At 34.6% G+C, this 18609-nt stretch overlaps 1 protein-coding gene across 1 annotated transcript in view; it reads right to left on the bottom strand.

The window, feature by feature from the left end:
* Positions 1 to 1505: 1505 nt before the first annotated feature.
* LOC144436438 (serine/threonine-protein kinase NIM1-like) overlaps positions 1506 to 18609 on the bottom strand; it is a 68213-nt gene continuing 51109 nt past the window's right edge. Inside the window, exons 3-4 of the mRNA XM_078125237.1 lie at positions 13876 to 14144; positions 1506 to 2460 (exon numbers count right to left, since the gene is read on the bottom strand). Coding sequence (XP_077981363.1) covers positions 1714 to 2460; positions 13876 to 14144 — 1016 coding nt within the window. The 3' untranslated portion in view covers positions 1506 to 1713. The remainder of the gene's footprint in view (positions 2461 to 13875; positions 14145 to 18609) is intronic.

The raw sequence follows: 18609 nt of genomic DNA on the forward strand, positions 1-18609 counted from the left end.
TAGTGCATTAAAGAGCATGCTAATTTGGTTACGTGAACCGTGGTCTGAGCATGCCCGTAATTATTCAATACGTGAAAACATGTTGATTAAATTTGGACAGTGATACATTTCATTCAATAAATTACTACATTGTCTTCACACTTAAAAAGGAAGTTACTATAAAACTTGTTTAGAAATGGCTTTGTAAAAGCTAAACAGTAATGGCGTCTTTTAAGTTTACATTTTAAAAAAAAGAAACTAAGAAGGGGTCTCTTTTATGCTGACTAAATATCTAAATTATCTTTAAAAAAAAATGTAAGATCGAGAAAGATTGCTTTTATTCTGACATGAATATCATTTGAATATTCTATCTCTTTTACGTACTTGATCTGACCAAACTTTATCGCTATAGAAACAAATGGTTCTCACAAGTTTTACATAAAATCTCTCTAAAACTGATTTCAACAAGATTATTCAGATTGTACTTGACAAACAAATTGGGTGAACTTGAAACCCTGTATAAGACAACTTCATAACTTATAAGTTCATGTCCACATCGACATAAAGTATACTTTGAGTATTTATGGACAATTTAAAGGATGTAAATTTCACTATAAATAGATCAAAATCTTCTTGAAAAATCCTAAAATTATTTGGACTTTCTAGCTTTTAGGAATGCTTGACTTGTCATGTTTGTTATGCTCTCATTGGATGGATGCTGACAACCTTTGACATGTTAGTAATGACTAAGAGCCAATCAAATTCCATTTATCAAGGCTGTGCATGAATTATGCAAATTACATCAACTGCTGACTAGGTCAAGATTTGTGATTTCTGACAAAGGAAGTGGACGCATCTCAAAAAAACTAGTGAGGAACTTAAGTATTTCAATTTGGTAGCACCTAACTTGTGGAAATACAGATTTTATATGGAAAAAATAAAACACCAAAGTTGCTTTGGGACTTCGTGAAAATGTTATTTGCTACTGTATTGACAGGCAACTTTGTTTAAAAAAATAATAAATGCAAGTTGAGGTGGTGAAGAAGGAATAGGAATTTATTGATTTAAAAGGTGTTACCATGGTAACTTAGTGAAGGACGGATCTAAAAACTGAAGTAAACCTGTTGGAAGGATACTGACGTTGTGCTGTGTACAAACTGTGTTTACACAAGACCTATGATTGTGCTTTACTGTTTGGTAGAAAGAGTGGAATGATATTATAGATTACAATGTGAAAATGCAGGTCAAAAGGTCATGACCTAGGTGAGTAAAATAGTTCTGATACAATGAGAAATATTGCTCAGAATGTTTTGTTGTTTTATAACAAATAGATACATTAAATTGCATGTTTGAAATTAGACAGCTCAAATTGTTTGCTATAACATTATCAAGGCATTCACTCCTTTGAACTTTCTTATTGAGTCCCCAATCAAGGTGCTTGTTATAATATCATCAAGGCATTCATGCTAATCTTTCCAGATGTTCAACCCTGACCAATCAAGGTGCTTGTTATAAGATCATCAAGGCATTCATATTAATTTCATGATGTTTGAATCTGACCAATCAAGATGCTTGTTATGATATATTACACCAATCAGAGCCTTTGTTGTTTCAAATTGACCTATCAAGATACTTGTTACAACACAAGCAAGGCATAATTATAAGCATAATCAGTCTTTGGGACTTCTGGACTCCTGCTGTTTCCATCAAACAGTACACTAAGCTTCCGAATCATTACAAAATAGTGCAGAACTTGGATGCTTTTGAACCTCCCCGATTAGAAGTGCTGTCTTTATTTAGTTTCTTGCCACGTCTATCTTCCTTGATAAGTGTTGGAGGAGGTGTTGGGGGTTCAGAATTCTTCTTCTGTATGCGATGTAGAACAATGCGATACGTACCCGTTATACTGTTGCGTGAATCTTTATCTCGAGTTTGTTCAAAATGTTCATCACCGATTCCTAAATCTTTGAGAGCTGCCTGAACTTCCATTTCTTCTGCACTCGACGATTTATCAAAATGAGGCGTGAGCTTGTACTGGTGATGCGCCCTCGGGAACTCCTGACCATCAAGCCACGCCGCTTTCTTAATTTGTGCAAGTGTTAATCTGTCTGACGGAACTGGTTTAAGTATACCTTTGATAATCGCTTGACAATCTTCGGAAACATACGATGGTATCGTATAGGATCCATCTAATATACATTTTTTCAACTTTGCGACTGTTTCGGCACGGAATGGCATGAGTCCTGTGACCATGAAATATAGTAGTATACCCATAGCCCATAGGTCGACCCAGTGCCCAATGTAATTTTCATCTTTGAATAACTCTGGAGCTGCATATGGTGGCGATCCACAAAATGTATTTAATGTTTCACCAGGTTTACACATGGTACTGAAGCCAAAGTCACCAATTTTCACAAGTCCATTTGAAGCATAGAAAACATTTTCTGCCTTCAAGTCTCGGTGTATGATGTGTTTGCTATGCTGTAAACAAAGAACAGAATATAGAAATTACTACATAGATATTGACGAGATGGTTTGGATGAATTTTCAATTCTGAATGTTTCCATGGTGATAGCTTTGATACTTGACATGCCAGTATGCCAAGTCTTTGGGCTAGTATGGGGATGATTGCCTTGTCCTGTGACTTAGTTCATAAGTTCAAAACTTCCTGTTAACATGTGCTGGAAATTCTAGCACGTTTTGGCAAAACTAGTCAGAAATTATTTGTATGTTGCAAATGTTAAGTTTTATTTACTTGTATCAACACACACTGTTCTTTGATCAATTCTTGTGACATAGTTGTTCAACTCAATGTGAGATCCCACACTGAATGTGTTAAACATGTTTTTTAATTAATTAATTAGTGAACAAATTTTCATTGAAAGAGATATAGATGTTAGACTGCCCTCGCTAGGGCAATACTAAGTTTCTTTCTAGGCTTCTGTAGCCTACAATTTCATGAAAACAAATTATATTTACATAACTACTGGTATATCCTTTCGTTATGGAAATTTGTAAAATGACTCTACATCAATGTTGAGTGAACCCTGCAAAATTTGAGTATACAAGTTTAGCAATGTGTAGTACTAAATAATTTTATAATATTCGCCAGAACTGTTTATAGATATGAACATTGTGGGCTCAATCCTTCTAAGAGAATTCTTTGGTAGTGTATAGCATACACACTTACTCAATGCTCACCCCACCCCTACCCCACCCAACACATACCTAGCAAAATATAATACAGTTGAAAATTATAATTCATATCGGATTTTTTGACTACCAGCTCAGTCATTTGTATATTGATAACTGAATCCTTTTCGGAGGTGCATGAAAAGTGGCAGCCAATGAAAGAACTAGAGGGGTGACTATATTGCCAACCCAATGGCCCACCCCTGCCAACAACCCAGTTGAAGAACCTCGCCCAATGGCCTGGCTCAGACTATGTTTTGAGAGATGCCCTCCCTATATTGGAATAGCTAGAGAGGTGGCCATATTGAGTCTAGATGTGTATAACAATCCCACATTTTTACCGACCTAATATTTGAAAGGATTACAATGGCATTTGAATAGAAAGGATTATAAATGCCATCCATTAATAACTGTTAGCTCTATACCAATGGTTTTTTTTTATACTTCTGAAGTCACTTACATAAAAGTTAATACAAGTTGTACATTGTAGCTATTGAAAAGCAAAAAAATGTACTGAAAGAGAAAAAATAAAAAAATACCACTGAAACTGGAAACACACTTTGTGTAATTGTACACTCCAGACATGAATGGGTCACCTCTGTAAACAATAGCATTGCTATGGCAACCAGTGATGAACAGTCAATATGGCCGCCATGAAAAGAATATTAGCTGATGGTATGCAGACAGCTTATGAGTTTGAAGAAGGATCTATCGAATGAACACAATTGATAAATAACCTTGTGGTATTTAAGATAAATCACCTTTCACCTTTCACATAAATCACCTTTCATATTTAGTGATATTCAGAGATTTGAAAATACGCAATATCACAATGAAACCTTCACTCATTAGCAGCTTTTCAGTACTACCATACTGAATGTTGTTCAACTTATAAAGGTGTTTGTATTGCATCAAAATATTCTAAAAGCCCTATATCTACAAGTCTTGCTTTACAATATGTCACGTTGAAAATTTCTTTTATCCAATTTCACACAAATACAAAAGTATTATTAGCACAAATTTTTGATTAGTTTATTCACTCACTGTCACTAGATGGGTTAATAACAGATACTAGATAGAATATCAGATCTGATTTCAAAAGCAAACTTGCGTTCACAACAAAGACTGTATAAAATAAATTATTTTGAAGACAACTCATTCTGGAGTAGTACACGTTACAGTTACGTTCTATGACAGCTTTTTTGTGGTCTTCATGAAATGGCATGAATTATGTTATGTTATTGTTTATTAAGGTGTCCTATGTGGTGGACTTAACAAATTATACAATACTTAAATAAAATTTACAAAAAAAGAGCCACATCCAGCCCTCTGGCTTATAGGACACAAAGAATATCAAATTAAATACATACATAAAAAAATAAATAAATAAATAAATAAATATCACATACGTTTTAACTGTAAAGAAAGGTTTTCCTACGGTTAAAGGCCTTGTGTAAAAAGTTTGCGGTGGTAGTGAAGCGTGTGTAGTGAAAGTCAATCTGATTTTTAAAAACAAACTGTCTTCTCTGAATTTTCAATTGCTGTTCTCTTTCATAATTTTGAAATATGCCAGAAATTGTTTCATTTAGACCAGGCTTTCTGTTCTATTTTAGTATGAGTTCTGAAACCTTCAAAGCCTAGAGACTCATCGTTGGTTTGAAAATCTAATGATCATACGGAGAATCCTTAGTTAAATTTGAAAGCCATATGATCACTAAGTGTCCAGGATATGAAACCTTAACAGAATACTGAACATATCAGAAACTTATATTGTGCACAATTCCACTCTCTCAATTATCATGGTCCTAAAAACTGAATGTATACAGGAACTGTGAAAACTTGACTAGATTTCTATCTGAAACTGTGGTAACCTTGCTTGACCAATGTCGGAATTATGAAGATATCTCTGAAAATGCATCATTTATGTGTTATTGAATAGAACAGCTGATCCATAATCCAGATTAAAAGTATAAAATCCATTAACAGTGTCAACTCATACAACTTACACACTATTACAATGGCACTTATAATGAAAACGATTGCACATTTTTATTGCAATCAGCTGTGTTGTGTTACCATGGCAACAGCTGTCACATATTATGCCACTGTGTATAATTGTTATAAGAATTTTCCCATTATTCATTTTGTTCTGTCAATGTTACAAATGGTCAAACAGCTATTAGTCTGCAAGATATATGCCATGTCTGGGTCCCTTTGCGCATCGGTCAACCATTTCGAGATTGTTGAGGGCGGGATGACACGACGTATCTTAGTTCGTATATAGAATGAATTCTTTGAAAATATGTTAATGAAAATATTTGCTAAATTGATATCTGAAATGTATGTATTGAGATATTTGATGCATTTCAAAGTGCTCAGTAAAGACATATTTGTAAGATATGTTTTGTCAGGACATCCTCACTCATCGGTTTACCGGCCGACCAACTCTTGTAAAGACAAGACAAGTAACGATAGATTATATACAGTCTAAGAAATAGTCAACGGGGGAAATATTTATTGAAAACATTTATAGTTTCCAGGTACCATGCCTAATACATGATGTCCAATGTAAAATAGAAAATTTGATTAATTTTTAGAAGTTGGATATAAACTGGTTGCCATGGTAATAACTGTCTGTAATGCTTGGATGTATAAAGTATACACCAAGTATACAGTCTATCATTATCACTAGATAGATATACTAGTACTGAAAACGATGTCCATGGGATCACGCTTTAATGTTTCTCACTTCAACCAAGTTTTTTGTGTTTTTGTGTTGATTGTTTACAGTTACAGCAAGCTTCAGATCGTTTAGAATATAATCATGTTTTCTGAGTGAAGTGTGGGTATCAGCATCTTAAAATACATAAATAACATGTTCTGTTATGTTTTTTTTAACTGCCCAGATGGGGGAGGAGGGGGAGGGGGGATGGGGTGGAAGAGGGAGCAGTAAAACGTCTTCACATTTATACAGTTGTGTCAATATGAAGTGGTAAAAACACATCTTACTACTGTAGAGGACCATCTCTGTATCATAGATACCGTCCAAACATGACTGACTTGTGAGATACATCTCTGTATCATAGACACCGTCCAAACATGACTGACTTGTGAGATACATCTCTGTATCACAGACACCGTCCAAACATGAATGACTTGTGAGATACATCTCTGTATCATAGACACCGTCCAAACATGACTTGTGAGAATGAAGGCCACTCACTACACAAACACATCTCTTCCATATCATTTCTATTCAATAATTCATTCCTGTATGTATCTGATATATTAATATTCTATTCTTGTCACTCCTTCATGGAATATATATTACTATTTGAATGAGCTATAAATTCCCATGTCATATATAAAATTAATTGGGTATCAAAGTTGACTGATACTAAATAAATGAAACATGAAAAATGTAAATTGAAAGAAAATGAACTTTTAAATAACAAGTGAATGGAACCATGAATGATACCATTGCTATGGAAACAGAGACATGAATGACACCATTGCTATGATGTGGAAACAGACATGAATGACATAATTGCTATGGGAACAGAGACATGACTGACACCATTGTTATGGGAACAGAAACATGAACGACACCATTGCTATGCAAACAGAGACGTGAGTGGCATATCACCATGGGAACAGAAACATGAATGACACCATTGCTATGGAAACACAAATATGAATGACACTGCTATGGGAACAGCGACATGAATGGCACATCACCATGGGAACAGAGATATGAATGATACCATTGCTATGGGAACACAAACTTGAATGACATCATTGTGATGGGAACATAATCAATGAATGACATGTTACCAAGGGTAACCAATACAGATTTTCAGTGTTTCTGACTCAAAAACCACACATGCATTATTTTGACTTTCAACAGAAATGACTAGTACATTTCTATTTATCTTGTCCATGTCAAAATTATCTATAGTCACATGACTGCTTAGATAACAGTTTTGAATCCTGACTGGAATTTTAAAATATTGTGTTTTGTATTTTCCTTTTCATCTTTTCACAGTTCCACATTTTCATCACTCAATAGTCCTGGTAACCATAGTTACAAAGGGAGAATAATTGAACAGAAAGAGAGATGTTGGGATCCATTTATATTCACATGATAATGGTACATGGTTTTCTCAATACTTTGCATTCAACTGTCTGTTCTGTGTTCTGTACATGTCACCTTATATAACCTATATGGTACAGCATTGAATGGATGACTATGGGGGCATAATATCAAGCTGGGGATCATTATGAGGTGTGATAAATTCTCGTCAACTTTATAGGCTTGAAACGATGGAATTTTTCCTGAAAATTAACTCCATCCCAGGGCTTCAGACTTACCTCTTTAACAAAATATCCAAACAAAGCCTGGAATTCTATATTATTGTTTTTATTGAGTTGCACATGTTATCATACTTGTGAGTTGAACAGCCACACATCAGCCAAGTTTAATATTGTGAAAGTAATACTTCATCAGGACATAATTTTTCCAATGATTTACAAAACAGTCTTTGGTCATATTTAGTCTGTCGCGTATCTGATAAAAAAAAATTCATTTTGACATCAATATCTCAATCTCACCATCACTCATCTCAATGACAATGTCACCGAAAGACAATGGACAAGACTGATATATAGCGCCCTCTGGTGGTATAGTAGAGAAGTGAGTGAGTGGTATTAAATAGTTTAATTCACTGAAATGTTATGGTTCAAGTAAAGGGTATGAAAGGTGATAACTGTCAACAATCCCTGAAGAAACAAATTTCAATTACTGCAATTTCAGTTAAAAGATTGTTATATTTCAAACTTAGGCTGTATCGTAACACTTGTCCATGGTCTTGTATAATGTATAAATTATCGTACCTGCACCTTAGGGTATAAAAGTTGGAATATAACAAGAGCTAATGTGCACCAAAATGAAGCCCAAACATGTATACATGCAAACTCGTTTAGTTAGCCTGTTTACATCGCGATCTGTTTTTGGTTTGCTGTCTCACTCAACCGATTGTAATGCTAGTAATGGCAAAAAATAAATTTAGCAACATCCCCCAATGGCAGTTATCAGCATTACCTGTTTGTAGATATTTACATACTATTCGCTATATATATGTAAAATTATTTTGCTCATGTGCTCAATGAGGGCACATTTATATATTGACTTCATTCGTGATACCCTTTAGCACTCCCCATTGCAACCAATCAGTTAAGGTGCATTTTTTTTCCAAAGCAATCTGTTTGAGAGTATGATTTTTCAAACAACACAACTGTTTGTTGTTGCTAGCAAATATAAGCACTTTGTGAAACAGAGAAGTCATAACACAGATTGTGATGTATTAGGCCATAGTGTCATACACACTGGGTTAAAATTACAGATGGTTTATACTTGACAATGCCAATCTTTTTTCAACAATGGTGAAAAGATGAAGTTGAATGAATATCTTAGTGTCAGCAAAAAAATTTCAACAAACACAATGTTTCTAAACATTTATTCATATCCTTCATACTTTTCTAACCTCTCACTATTCACCCAAAACATGATTTATTCTTTTATAAGTTTAACACGATATTTGGCAGACATGTTGGATTCTAAAATTGCTTATCTTAAAATGATTTTGACCACTTTCAAAATGATGTATGATTGGCCACTGATTTTCCCCTTGATTTTAACTCGGAATGAGGGGAAATTTTTATTAAAAAAAGTAACAGTGAGACTTTGAGACAAATTTTATTCATAATCTAAAGCTGACCTGAATTTGGGTTGAAAGGGCAGGAGATGATGGTGAATCCAATTTTAATCTACACATACCAACACTTGTCATGTCACAGCTGTTAAAGATGTTATCTTTCATTATCTCATTACAGAAGTCTGACGCAAATGAGCACACAAAAATATATACTTTGAAAATATGTCGTCTTCCCTCCAGACAGACACTTCTAAACAAACTATTAATGTCGTGCATGAATTGGTAAACGCTAATGAAAATCACCATGGAAATAACACGTCAATAGTTACCATGCCAACAGTGATAAGCAAAAGCTATCATTTAAAAAAAAAAAAATCGGTTGTCCCATCAAGATTTTACCGATATGATAAAATGTGCGTGTACTACGTGTATGTCTGTAGATAAGATAGCAGTCGTGCTGTGGATCGCTAATAACACCTAAGGTGTTTTCTGTGAGACGTATCTACCACAATAAAACTGCCCATCAATCCTTGGCATCACTTCCCTACACTGATAGACTTTAATGTGGTTGCTAGGACAACATAAAGATAAAGCCTGGGTGGGACTGGCAAGTAATTGATCAGTTTATACAGCAGTTCATGAATTCACATTATTCAATTTTTTCTCACTATAGGTGTCTTCCATCTAATGATGTCATCCAACCATTCTTCATATTTTCTTAGAAATTTCATTACGTGCAACTCATACGAACCGTTTTGATCAAACAACGCCTAATCAGATTGTGTCAAGAAACTTGATACAATGTATCTAATATTGGCTACTAATACTATTGGGACTGTAGATACTTTGTAGCTATGTTGGTATGCATGTTGTTACACTGTAACCTTTTACTATTGTAGAATCTTGTTGTAGACATGATAATTAGACTGAAACATTCAAACAGTATGACAATTAAAATTTAGATGTTATTCCCAATATATTTCTTCGTTCAGCCGAGGAAAATCGGAGAGACCTGTGGGGTCTTTGACTCTACGAGTCCTAGACGAGTATTTTCCGGCTGAATGAAGACAAATATTTGAAAATAACAATTATACCAGCAAAAGTAATATCAAAGAAAAATCAGGGAAAGTAATGGTAATTTTGAATGTTTTGACTCGTATTTCAAACACAGCAGAACCAATGATGTAGACACACGTTGTCATGATGTAGAAAGAGCACAGTATATATTCCATATTTTTGTTCTAAATGGCTCGTGCATGGTATAATCAATTTTATGTGGAGAGCGATAAACAGAGTGATCGATAAACCATTTTTAGTACATGGGATTTGATTGAAAAAACGATGACATAAAGCATTCAGTTGATGAAACATGGACTCTTACCAAAAAATTGAAGTCTGGGAAACATGAAGGAATTTTCTTAGAACAACAGACAAAAGATATTCACTGCCTAATAATATAGCATGCGATGGTTGATAAACAAGGTAAAGAGCAAAGTGTATGGACATGGGGGAAAGAGACTCGGAACATATTAGAATTTATCAAATCTATCCATGTAAATAAAAAAGAGAGAAAGTTGATGTATCTGGCATATGTCATATATTTGTGTACTTTTTAGGATTCTTATCAGAAAATTCCAATGACGTACAGTAGGATTGTTGGTAGATAGTGATGTCATGGCAACTTGATACTGTCAATGCCATGGCAACATCATCCTGAAGTATACCATATAAATATCTGAAGTAAACACTGGAATGCACAGAAGTCTAATAGATGAATTTTTATGATGATGAATGTACTGTACAGTTATGTTGAAATATGTCTAAACTACAATTATGTTTTCAAAATATGTACGGGTCAGTGAACATCTAATCTTTAAAAATAACCGCCTATCGCTCAAGATTACATTTGCTACCGATACTTGCAAAGTTCGAATATTTTCATTAGTAATATTGATTAGATATGGTGAAATTGTAGGTCATAGTTCAATGAAGTTTGTCCTTATCAGAGTAAAGTACTTTCCCACCAAAATCTAAGAACACAAGTTCTTGTCTGCCCATAATTTTGTTAATTTTTAAACTTTATTTTATATGGATGGCATACAAATCATTATTATTTATGAATCTGTATCAAAATATGACGAGCAAAGTTGAAATGAAATGAAAATTTTGATAAAATTGTAGCAGACTTTTTTCTTCACATAATACGCCGGCCTTTCTATGGACCGAGATGTCAAGTAATGGACAAATCATGATGGGGACTGTTTTAAATGTAAACATTGAAATCTGATTATTGTACATTTTCAATCTTTCATCAAAATCTATTTGAATCTAATTCTATGGACAAAACTTTGACAGGTTTGGGAGACATAAAATGGAAACTAAATCAAACCAAAAAATTTCAATTTTTCTTCATATCAGAATATGGTTCAATGAACAACAAGATTGGTGTATTGCATTACACCCAAATCAAATCAGTGGGCATATTATTGTCTTTCATTTTAAACCAATTACTGAACTGTCACTGACAAGTAATAGCACCATGCATCATGTCTCTGTTTATTTACTGATAAAAACTGACATATTGGAATTGCCCATCACATTTGCCTCCTGCATCAATCAACTGTCAGAGAGAGTACTCATGTTTCTCAATCTCCAAGTGCCTACCTATGTCATGGAATCGAGGATATTTTCCCTGCGAGAAAATCTTTAAATGTTGAAAAAAAAAAATTCTGACAATTTTTGAATATTGGGTTTACAATATTGGGTTTACAACCCACAATTTATACTGTAAATCATATTTTTTCACTAGAAAATTTAATTCAAATGCATGTGTGTGTGTGTGTGTGTGTGTGTGTGTGTGTGTGTGTGTGTGTGTGTGTATGTGTGTGTATGTGTGTGTAATACATACGTACATACATATGAATGAATATATGTAAGTGTGATATGTACATACGTACTGTATGTATGTATGTATGTATGTATGTATGTATGTATGTATGTATGTATGTATGTATGTATGTACATACGAACGGACGGACGGACGGACGGAAGTATGTATGTATGTACATACATCATATGGATGGGTGGGTAGGTGGATGGATGTACATTATACATGTATGTGTATTATGCATGTCACATTTTGACTATACAAGCACTTTGAGTTAAACTCTCAGTGCTATTAAAGTACAGATTGAATCAAATCTAAAAGTTTAACATGTGACTCAACTAGTCGACATTTTATATGTTATTTACAGATAGCAATCATATCAATCACAAAGCCAATCTGTCTGTCTGCTATAATTGACCTTTTTAAATGTGACCTACATTAATGCAACATATCGTTTAATTCACTATTACTACCTAAGCTGATCTGTTAAAACTATTCCATGCCCCACTCTACTTTCACCTCTTATACGGAAAGGTTAGGTTTTGAATGCCATTTGGGTCAACCAATAGGTGAACCCCTTTTGAGTGGAAATGGTCCATACTTAATTTGCCTTGCTATAAAACCATTCTTAATGTTTCAATGCATGTATCCTTTGATTAATTGACACAAATTACAGCCAGGTATCACTTAATTCATTGCCCCCCCAATTACAGCCAGGTATCACTTAATTCATTGCCCCCCAATTACAGCCAGGTATCACTTAATTCATTGCCCCCCAATTACAGCCAGGTATCACTTAATTCATTGCCCCTCAATTACAGCCATGTATCACTTAATTCATTGCCCCCCAATTACAGCCAGGTATCACTTAATTCATTGCCCCCCAATTACAGCCAGGTATCACTTAATTCATTGCCCCCCCCCCCCCCCCCCCCCAATTACAGCCAGGCATGACTTTATTCATTCTGATCTGTCAGTGAATATTACTGAAAAACACAAATCATGTCATGTTATCAAGATAGTACTTTAGATTTCAATTTTAATACAAGAATATTATTTATCATAATATTTCAATCCTTACGAGAGGCATTCAGTTTGTATCTGGTATACTCTTTGGATGAAAATTGTCCAATAAATCAATAGTAACTATGCGACTATTTTTCTTCTTTTAATATTTTTTGTTCTTATGTTTGAAAATTTGTGCTTTTATGCTGTCATAATTAGTTTATACACTTACGGTGAAATAAAATTCCAGGTCTTTCCAGGATTTTCCATCTTTTCCGGTTGTACATTGTATTCATAATCATATCAACTTTGGTCATTTTCCAGAAATGTTGACATGCGAAATAAATTTCATTTGTCAACACACTGGCTTTTTAATACATGTATATTTCTCTTGTATCTAATCAACACTTTAGATGTAGAACGCTCTGATGATTGATTTTCCAGGAGATTTCCGCGAGGCCTTTGAAATCCCAAGACTTTCCAGGAGCATATATTTCTCACCTATCTTAATCAACACTTTATGACAGCAACATTGATCATTCAGTCAACTGATTTTCCAAAAGTTTCCAAAAGATGATCGCATTTTTCCAGGACTTTCCAGGAGACCTTTGAAATTCCCAGAATTTTCAAAGTGAAATTCCCAGTGGACATGTAATTCATCTAAAAGACTGAACTATCTTTGGTAAAATTCAGGGTATATTTCCACAAGAAAACATGAGCAATAAAATGTGATATTAAACTTTGAATATGGACATGTCTGCTGTTTTTCAACCAAGGGTCTGACCAAGCAAAAGGTTACACTGTTACAGTGAATATGGCTTTCATAGAAGATGTTTTACATACACACTAAAGGGAATAGGAACTCAGGAGTCATGAATATTCATGAGGCCACCATGAAGATACAATTTCTGCTACTCCCATGATGCAATGCCCCACAGCAAAGATACCCCACATATATAAAGGAACAAGGTCAACTTAATGTTTGTCTGAAATCGCAAGTAATTATAGGTGACGTAAAATCATGAAATGACTCTCCGGAATCCATAGTTTATGAAAATGTTTCTAATCTATCTTACCCTTTAACAATTGCCAACTTACCATGTGTTCAAGCGCTGATAGAACCTGACTATACAGTGCCTTTGCATCAGGTTCTGCAAGTTTGCCTTCGTTTGAAATCTTGGCAAAGAGTTCCCCGCCGGGTGCATATTCCATAACTATATGAAGCTTTGCAAGAGTCTCTATCACTTCATACAGTCGGATTATATTGGGGTGGTGTAATTTCTCCATACTGCTAATTTCCCGTGATAACAGTCTTTGTGTCTTCTGATCTAGTTTGGTCTTGTCTAGGATTTTAATGGCTACTTTCTCTGTCAAGATAAAATAGAAAATGAGCTGTAAGTTATAGGATTATTAAGATTACATCAGTTTATCTCTACTACCAAAATGCCAAATGGCATCTTACTCTGGGAATTTTTTGAAAGAGATTATGAAAACTTTTTTAGTTTTTTGTGCATGTTTTCTGTGTAATTATGTTTTTTGTGCACACTATTTTTTTACACTGTAGTTCAATGCAAAATATTCAGACTGCAAGTGGAGGGGTGTGTGTGTGTGTGTATGTGTGTGTGTGTGTGTGTGCGTGCATGTGTGTGTGTGTGTGTGTGTGTGTGTGTGTGTGTGTGTGTGTGTGTGTGTGTGTGATACTTTATGATGGTGCAGTAAGGACCGCACAGTGCATAGGAATAACTAAGTCTCCACAGAATGAGTAGTGATACTTTTTGTCAGATTGACCATCCAGCCAGCCTGCTACAAAGACTACAACACCAACATACTACATCATAACATGTAGAAATCCATAAATTTTTAAGTATCTGCTGCTGGAAAACTATTTTCACAATAACAATATGCATAAAGACAGACATCATTTGTGACGTTTGAATTGGTTTTCCTGGAATTCTCTCCTTACATTCCAGAATAATCATTAATAATACATTTCTTGGCAATCTCACTCCACAAATTCAATTTGTTTTCTTGGAATTCTCTCCTTACATTCCAGAATAATCATCAGTAATACATTTCTTGGTAATCTCACTCGACAAATGAAAAAACACCCAAGTTCTTCACCATCACTTCAGTATGTTTAATCATGCCTACTGCTAGAAGTACTAACAATGATAAGACTAGCATCAACATGTCTGTTCAGTGTTGATTTAACACATCACATATAAATGTTCAAGTGAAGTGAAGCCTTATCTTGCAACTCAAAACTTGATAAGTTTTTGTGATTATCACAAAAACTTATCAAGTTTTGAGTTGGCAATAATCATATTATTCGCAATTTGCAGCAAATGTGATAAATTTTTAATCAAAATTTTGACTCCGAGTCATTGTAAAGATTCCTTCCATTGATCGAGTTCTAACACAGGATTGTGATTTGTAAAGAAAGCATAGAACTGGACGATTTTGAATCATGTAGGTCGGTATGGAATCAGTCCCAATGAGGCTTCGAATACCAACATAATTCGGTCTTTGTTGGAATAAAAGTACCATCCGACATGACAAAAATCTGATGTTCAAATCCCATATTGTCGCATTAGTGTAATCTTATCAGTGGATCCATAAGGATTACATAGTATAATTCTTTTGTTCAGGACCACCCTTTCTACAAAATCTCTGCCAAACAAATGTTTTCGTCCCAAAAATTATTAATCTTCATTTATTTGACATGGGTCTTTAATCCACCAATGTTTGAATCAGTCAGTCTTAGAATAGGGCTATCTTTAAACAGATGGGTATATACATTCATGTTCAAGACCAACTTTTTTTCTGAAACTTTACTACACAACTGTTTTTCTCATGAGAATGTTAATCCTAATTTGACAGAGATATTTAAAACTTATGATGGATTGAGAACTGAACACACAACACAACTAATCCCTAATGTAGGTCCCCTAAAACTGATGAGGATGATGATGAATTGGGAACCGGACACACAACACAACTAATTCCTAGTTTAGGTCCCCTAAAACTTATGATGGCAATGTTAGATTGAGAACCGGACACACAATACAACTAAACCTTAATTTGTCACAAAAAAAGGTCCACTAAAACTGATGAGGATGATGATGAATTGGGAACCGGACACACAACTCAATTCATCTCTATCATAAAATTTGTCACAAATTTTGACCTTTGAACAAGCAAGTAGCAAGCTTGTAAGGAGTACTTGAAATCTTTGACTCCGTAAATTTTCAGGATGAGAAGCATGCTTGTACGACAATTTAAGCCTGTGGGATGATTGCACAGGTGAGAGTATATTCTGGTTTGCAAGTTTGCTTGTATTTAGCTCCTTGGAATGTCCAGGAACCCCTTGCAAGCTGTCTACAAGACTGTTCCATACTTGTACCATACTGTAGACTGTCTGATTAAACTAAAAATCAGCATTGCCTTTCATCACCTTTAACACATCCACTATATATTAATTACATGGAGATTTTAATTTTAACATCATTCATTACCAAGTGCAAGTTACAACATGCTTCATATGGAAAGCATGGTATAGTAAATACATAGACAAAATATCACATTACATTTTTATTTAGATGGAAATTTTGTAACTATGAAAAATTATAATCACATTTTAATATACAAAACATTAACAGTCATATATTAATTATGTCATTTTATATATTTCCTATCTGAAATGAAATTGATACAATTTAAAACGTTATGGAGGATACTTACTACGGATGAATAAAACTCAGTACAAATAACTTTTATGATCAGTACTCTAGTAACTATACACACTACAATCATCTCCACCATGTAGTCAAATGGTTTTCTTTGGCACAGCATTCCATTCTTACCACCAACAGCATTAGTTAAATGCTACTGGAGAATTGATATAAATGTGATGATGTTATCACATCCTGACAATTATGAACGAAGTAACCAATTACAATCATCTGTCCTAGTACTTAGATTACTACTCACACGCGCTGTTCACCCTTTCCCCAGCAAGATATTTAGCTGGATTTTCATAGAATTTGTCTGTTTGACTGTATGTTGAGAGAGATCATAGGAAATGACTACATGTACAAGTATTGTAGCTATTCTAATGATATGCTGTACAGCAACTACTACCTGATGCAGTGATAAATATGGATGCTTCTTCTTACATGTATGTTCATAATCTTAAGCTTACTCATGAGCAAAGAACAATGTCATCAACTTGTTAGCTCTTTGTATTCTCTCTCCTCTTCTCTGAGCAAGACTACGAGCTAGTAGTCATTGTAATTTCCTTAATGTAACTAATTCTTTCCAGACCGGTTGCGACAGTTTCAAATGTATCGTGAGTGCCTCATACTTGATTGGATTTGCCCACGGCTTATAAAACTCACCTACAAACCAAGAATTCCCAGACGACGAATCAATTACAATGTACCTATAAACTTCCAAATCTAATGTGACTTGTCACTCCATCTTATGGAACTTTGAACTTTTCATTTGAACTTCCCTCAGTCTACAATCGTTAATTGCATTTTAGTACTCTCTTTTCACAAATTATCCGAGAATATGTTACTTGAATGCAATACTCACAATCCCATTTTCCACAGGTTAGCAAAGAATCTTTTAAACGTGAACACTGAAGAGAATGTTGCTGTTATATTTAGACATTGCCATGGCAATATAAAATGTAGCCATCAACTTTCAAGCCAATCAGAACTATTGACTGTCAATATTCCCTGGGAGAGTTTATAAACGAACTATATTCAGGGGTGACATGACATGACATAGCAACACCTACTAGTGTTCGTTATACATCAGCCTGTTCATGCGTTACCATGGTTATAGTAAGCATGAACGCACACAAGTAATAAAGTATTAGGGCATAAAGCTGCTTACCACTAGGTTGTATTTAATATGTGTGAAATCTTTTCTTTGTACATTTTGTAGTAGAATTGTCATTCATTTTGGTTTAATCTACCACTGAATACAAATCAACTGACTTCGTTTAAAAGTTACATCAAAAGTACCATAGTCCTGAGAATTGGCTATCTAGATCTGGCTGAACATTGCCATTATGTTGAGCCAGCTACAAACATAGTACTGATTTGATTTGATATGGCAAAAAATATTCGGAAAATCACAAACAAAAAAAACAAATATACTATATAACAACAATCACTTCGCAGGAAAGACAAAAAGATACAGCAGTTGCCAAGGATGACACAAAAGAGTTTTAACAACTTAACTTACTTCAATTTATTGATAGTTTTTGCCTGAGTGAGGTTCCCACAGTCACCCATTAATAATTACTGGTACATTGGTATCATTAATGCACGGGTCTACCATTCATCAACAATAGAGGGCGCTGTTTATTGGAAAGGACTGTTAAACACTAACTCGTTCTTTCAGATATGCTACAAATCCATTAGTAGTACCATATGTTTTGTCAGAAGTTCATGACAAACTTGCAAAGTATGCACTACATCCTGAATGCATAAGTGTATGTTTGTCTACGTACGTGTGTGTGTGTGTCTGCCTGTCTGTCTGTTTGTTTGTCTGTATATGTACGTGTGTGTGTCGTCCGTGTGTGTGTGTGTGTATGTGTGTCTGCCTGTCTGTCTGTTTGTTTGTCTGTCTGTGTATGTGTGTGCACACGCATCACTGCATCATAGAATATACACAACACTTGTTACAACGAAAACATTATTCAACCTCTACTGAATGGAACTGGGCATACCCAGACACAGCTGCTGAAATATCTAGTCAGATCCATTTCAGCTCTACAGCTTATCTACAGACATTTAGTTTTGATAGGATTGTAGGCAT

Source organism: Glandiceps talaboti, chromosome 6 (assembly GCF_964340395.1).
Source record: "Glandiceps talaboti chromosome 6, keGlaTala1.1, whole genome shotgun sequence".
NCBI lineage: Eukaryota > Metazoa > Hemichordata > Enteropneusta > Spengelidae > Glandiceps > Glandiceps talaboti.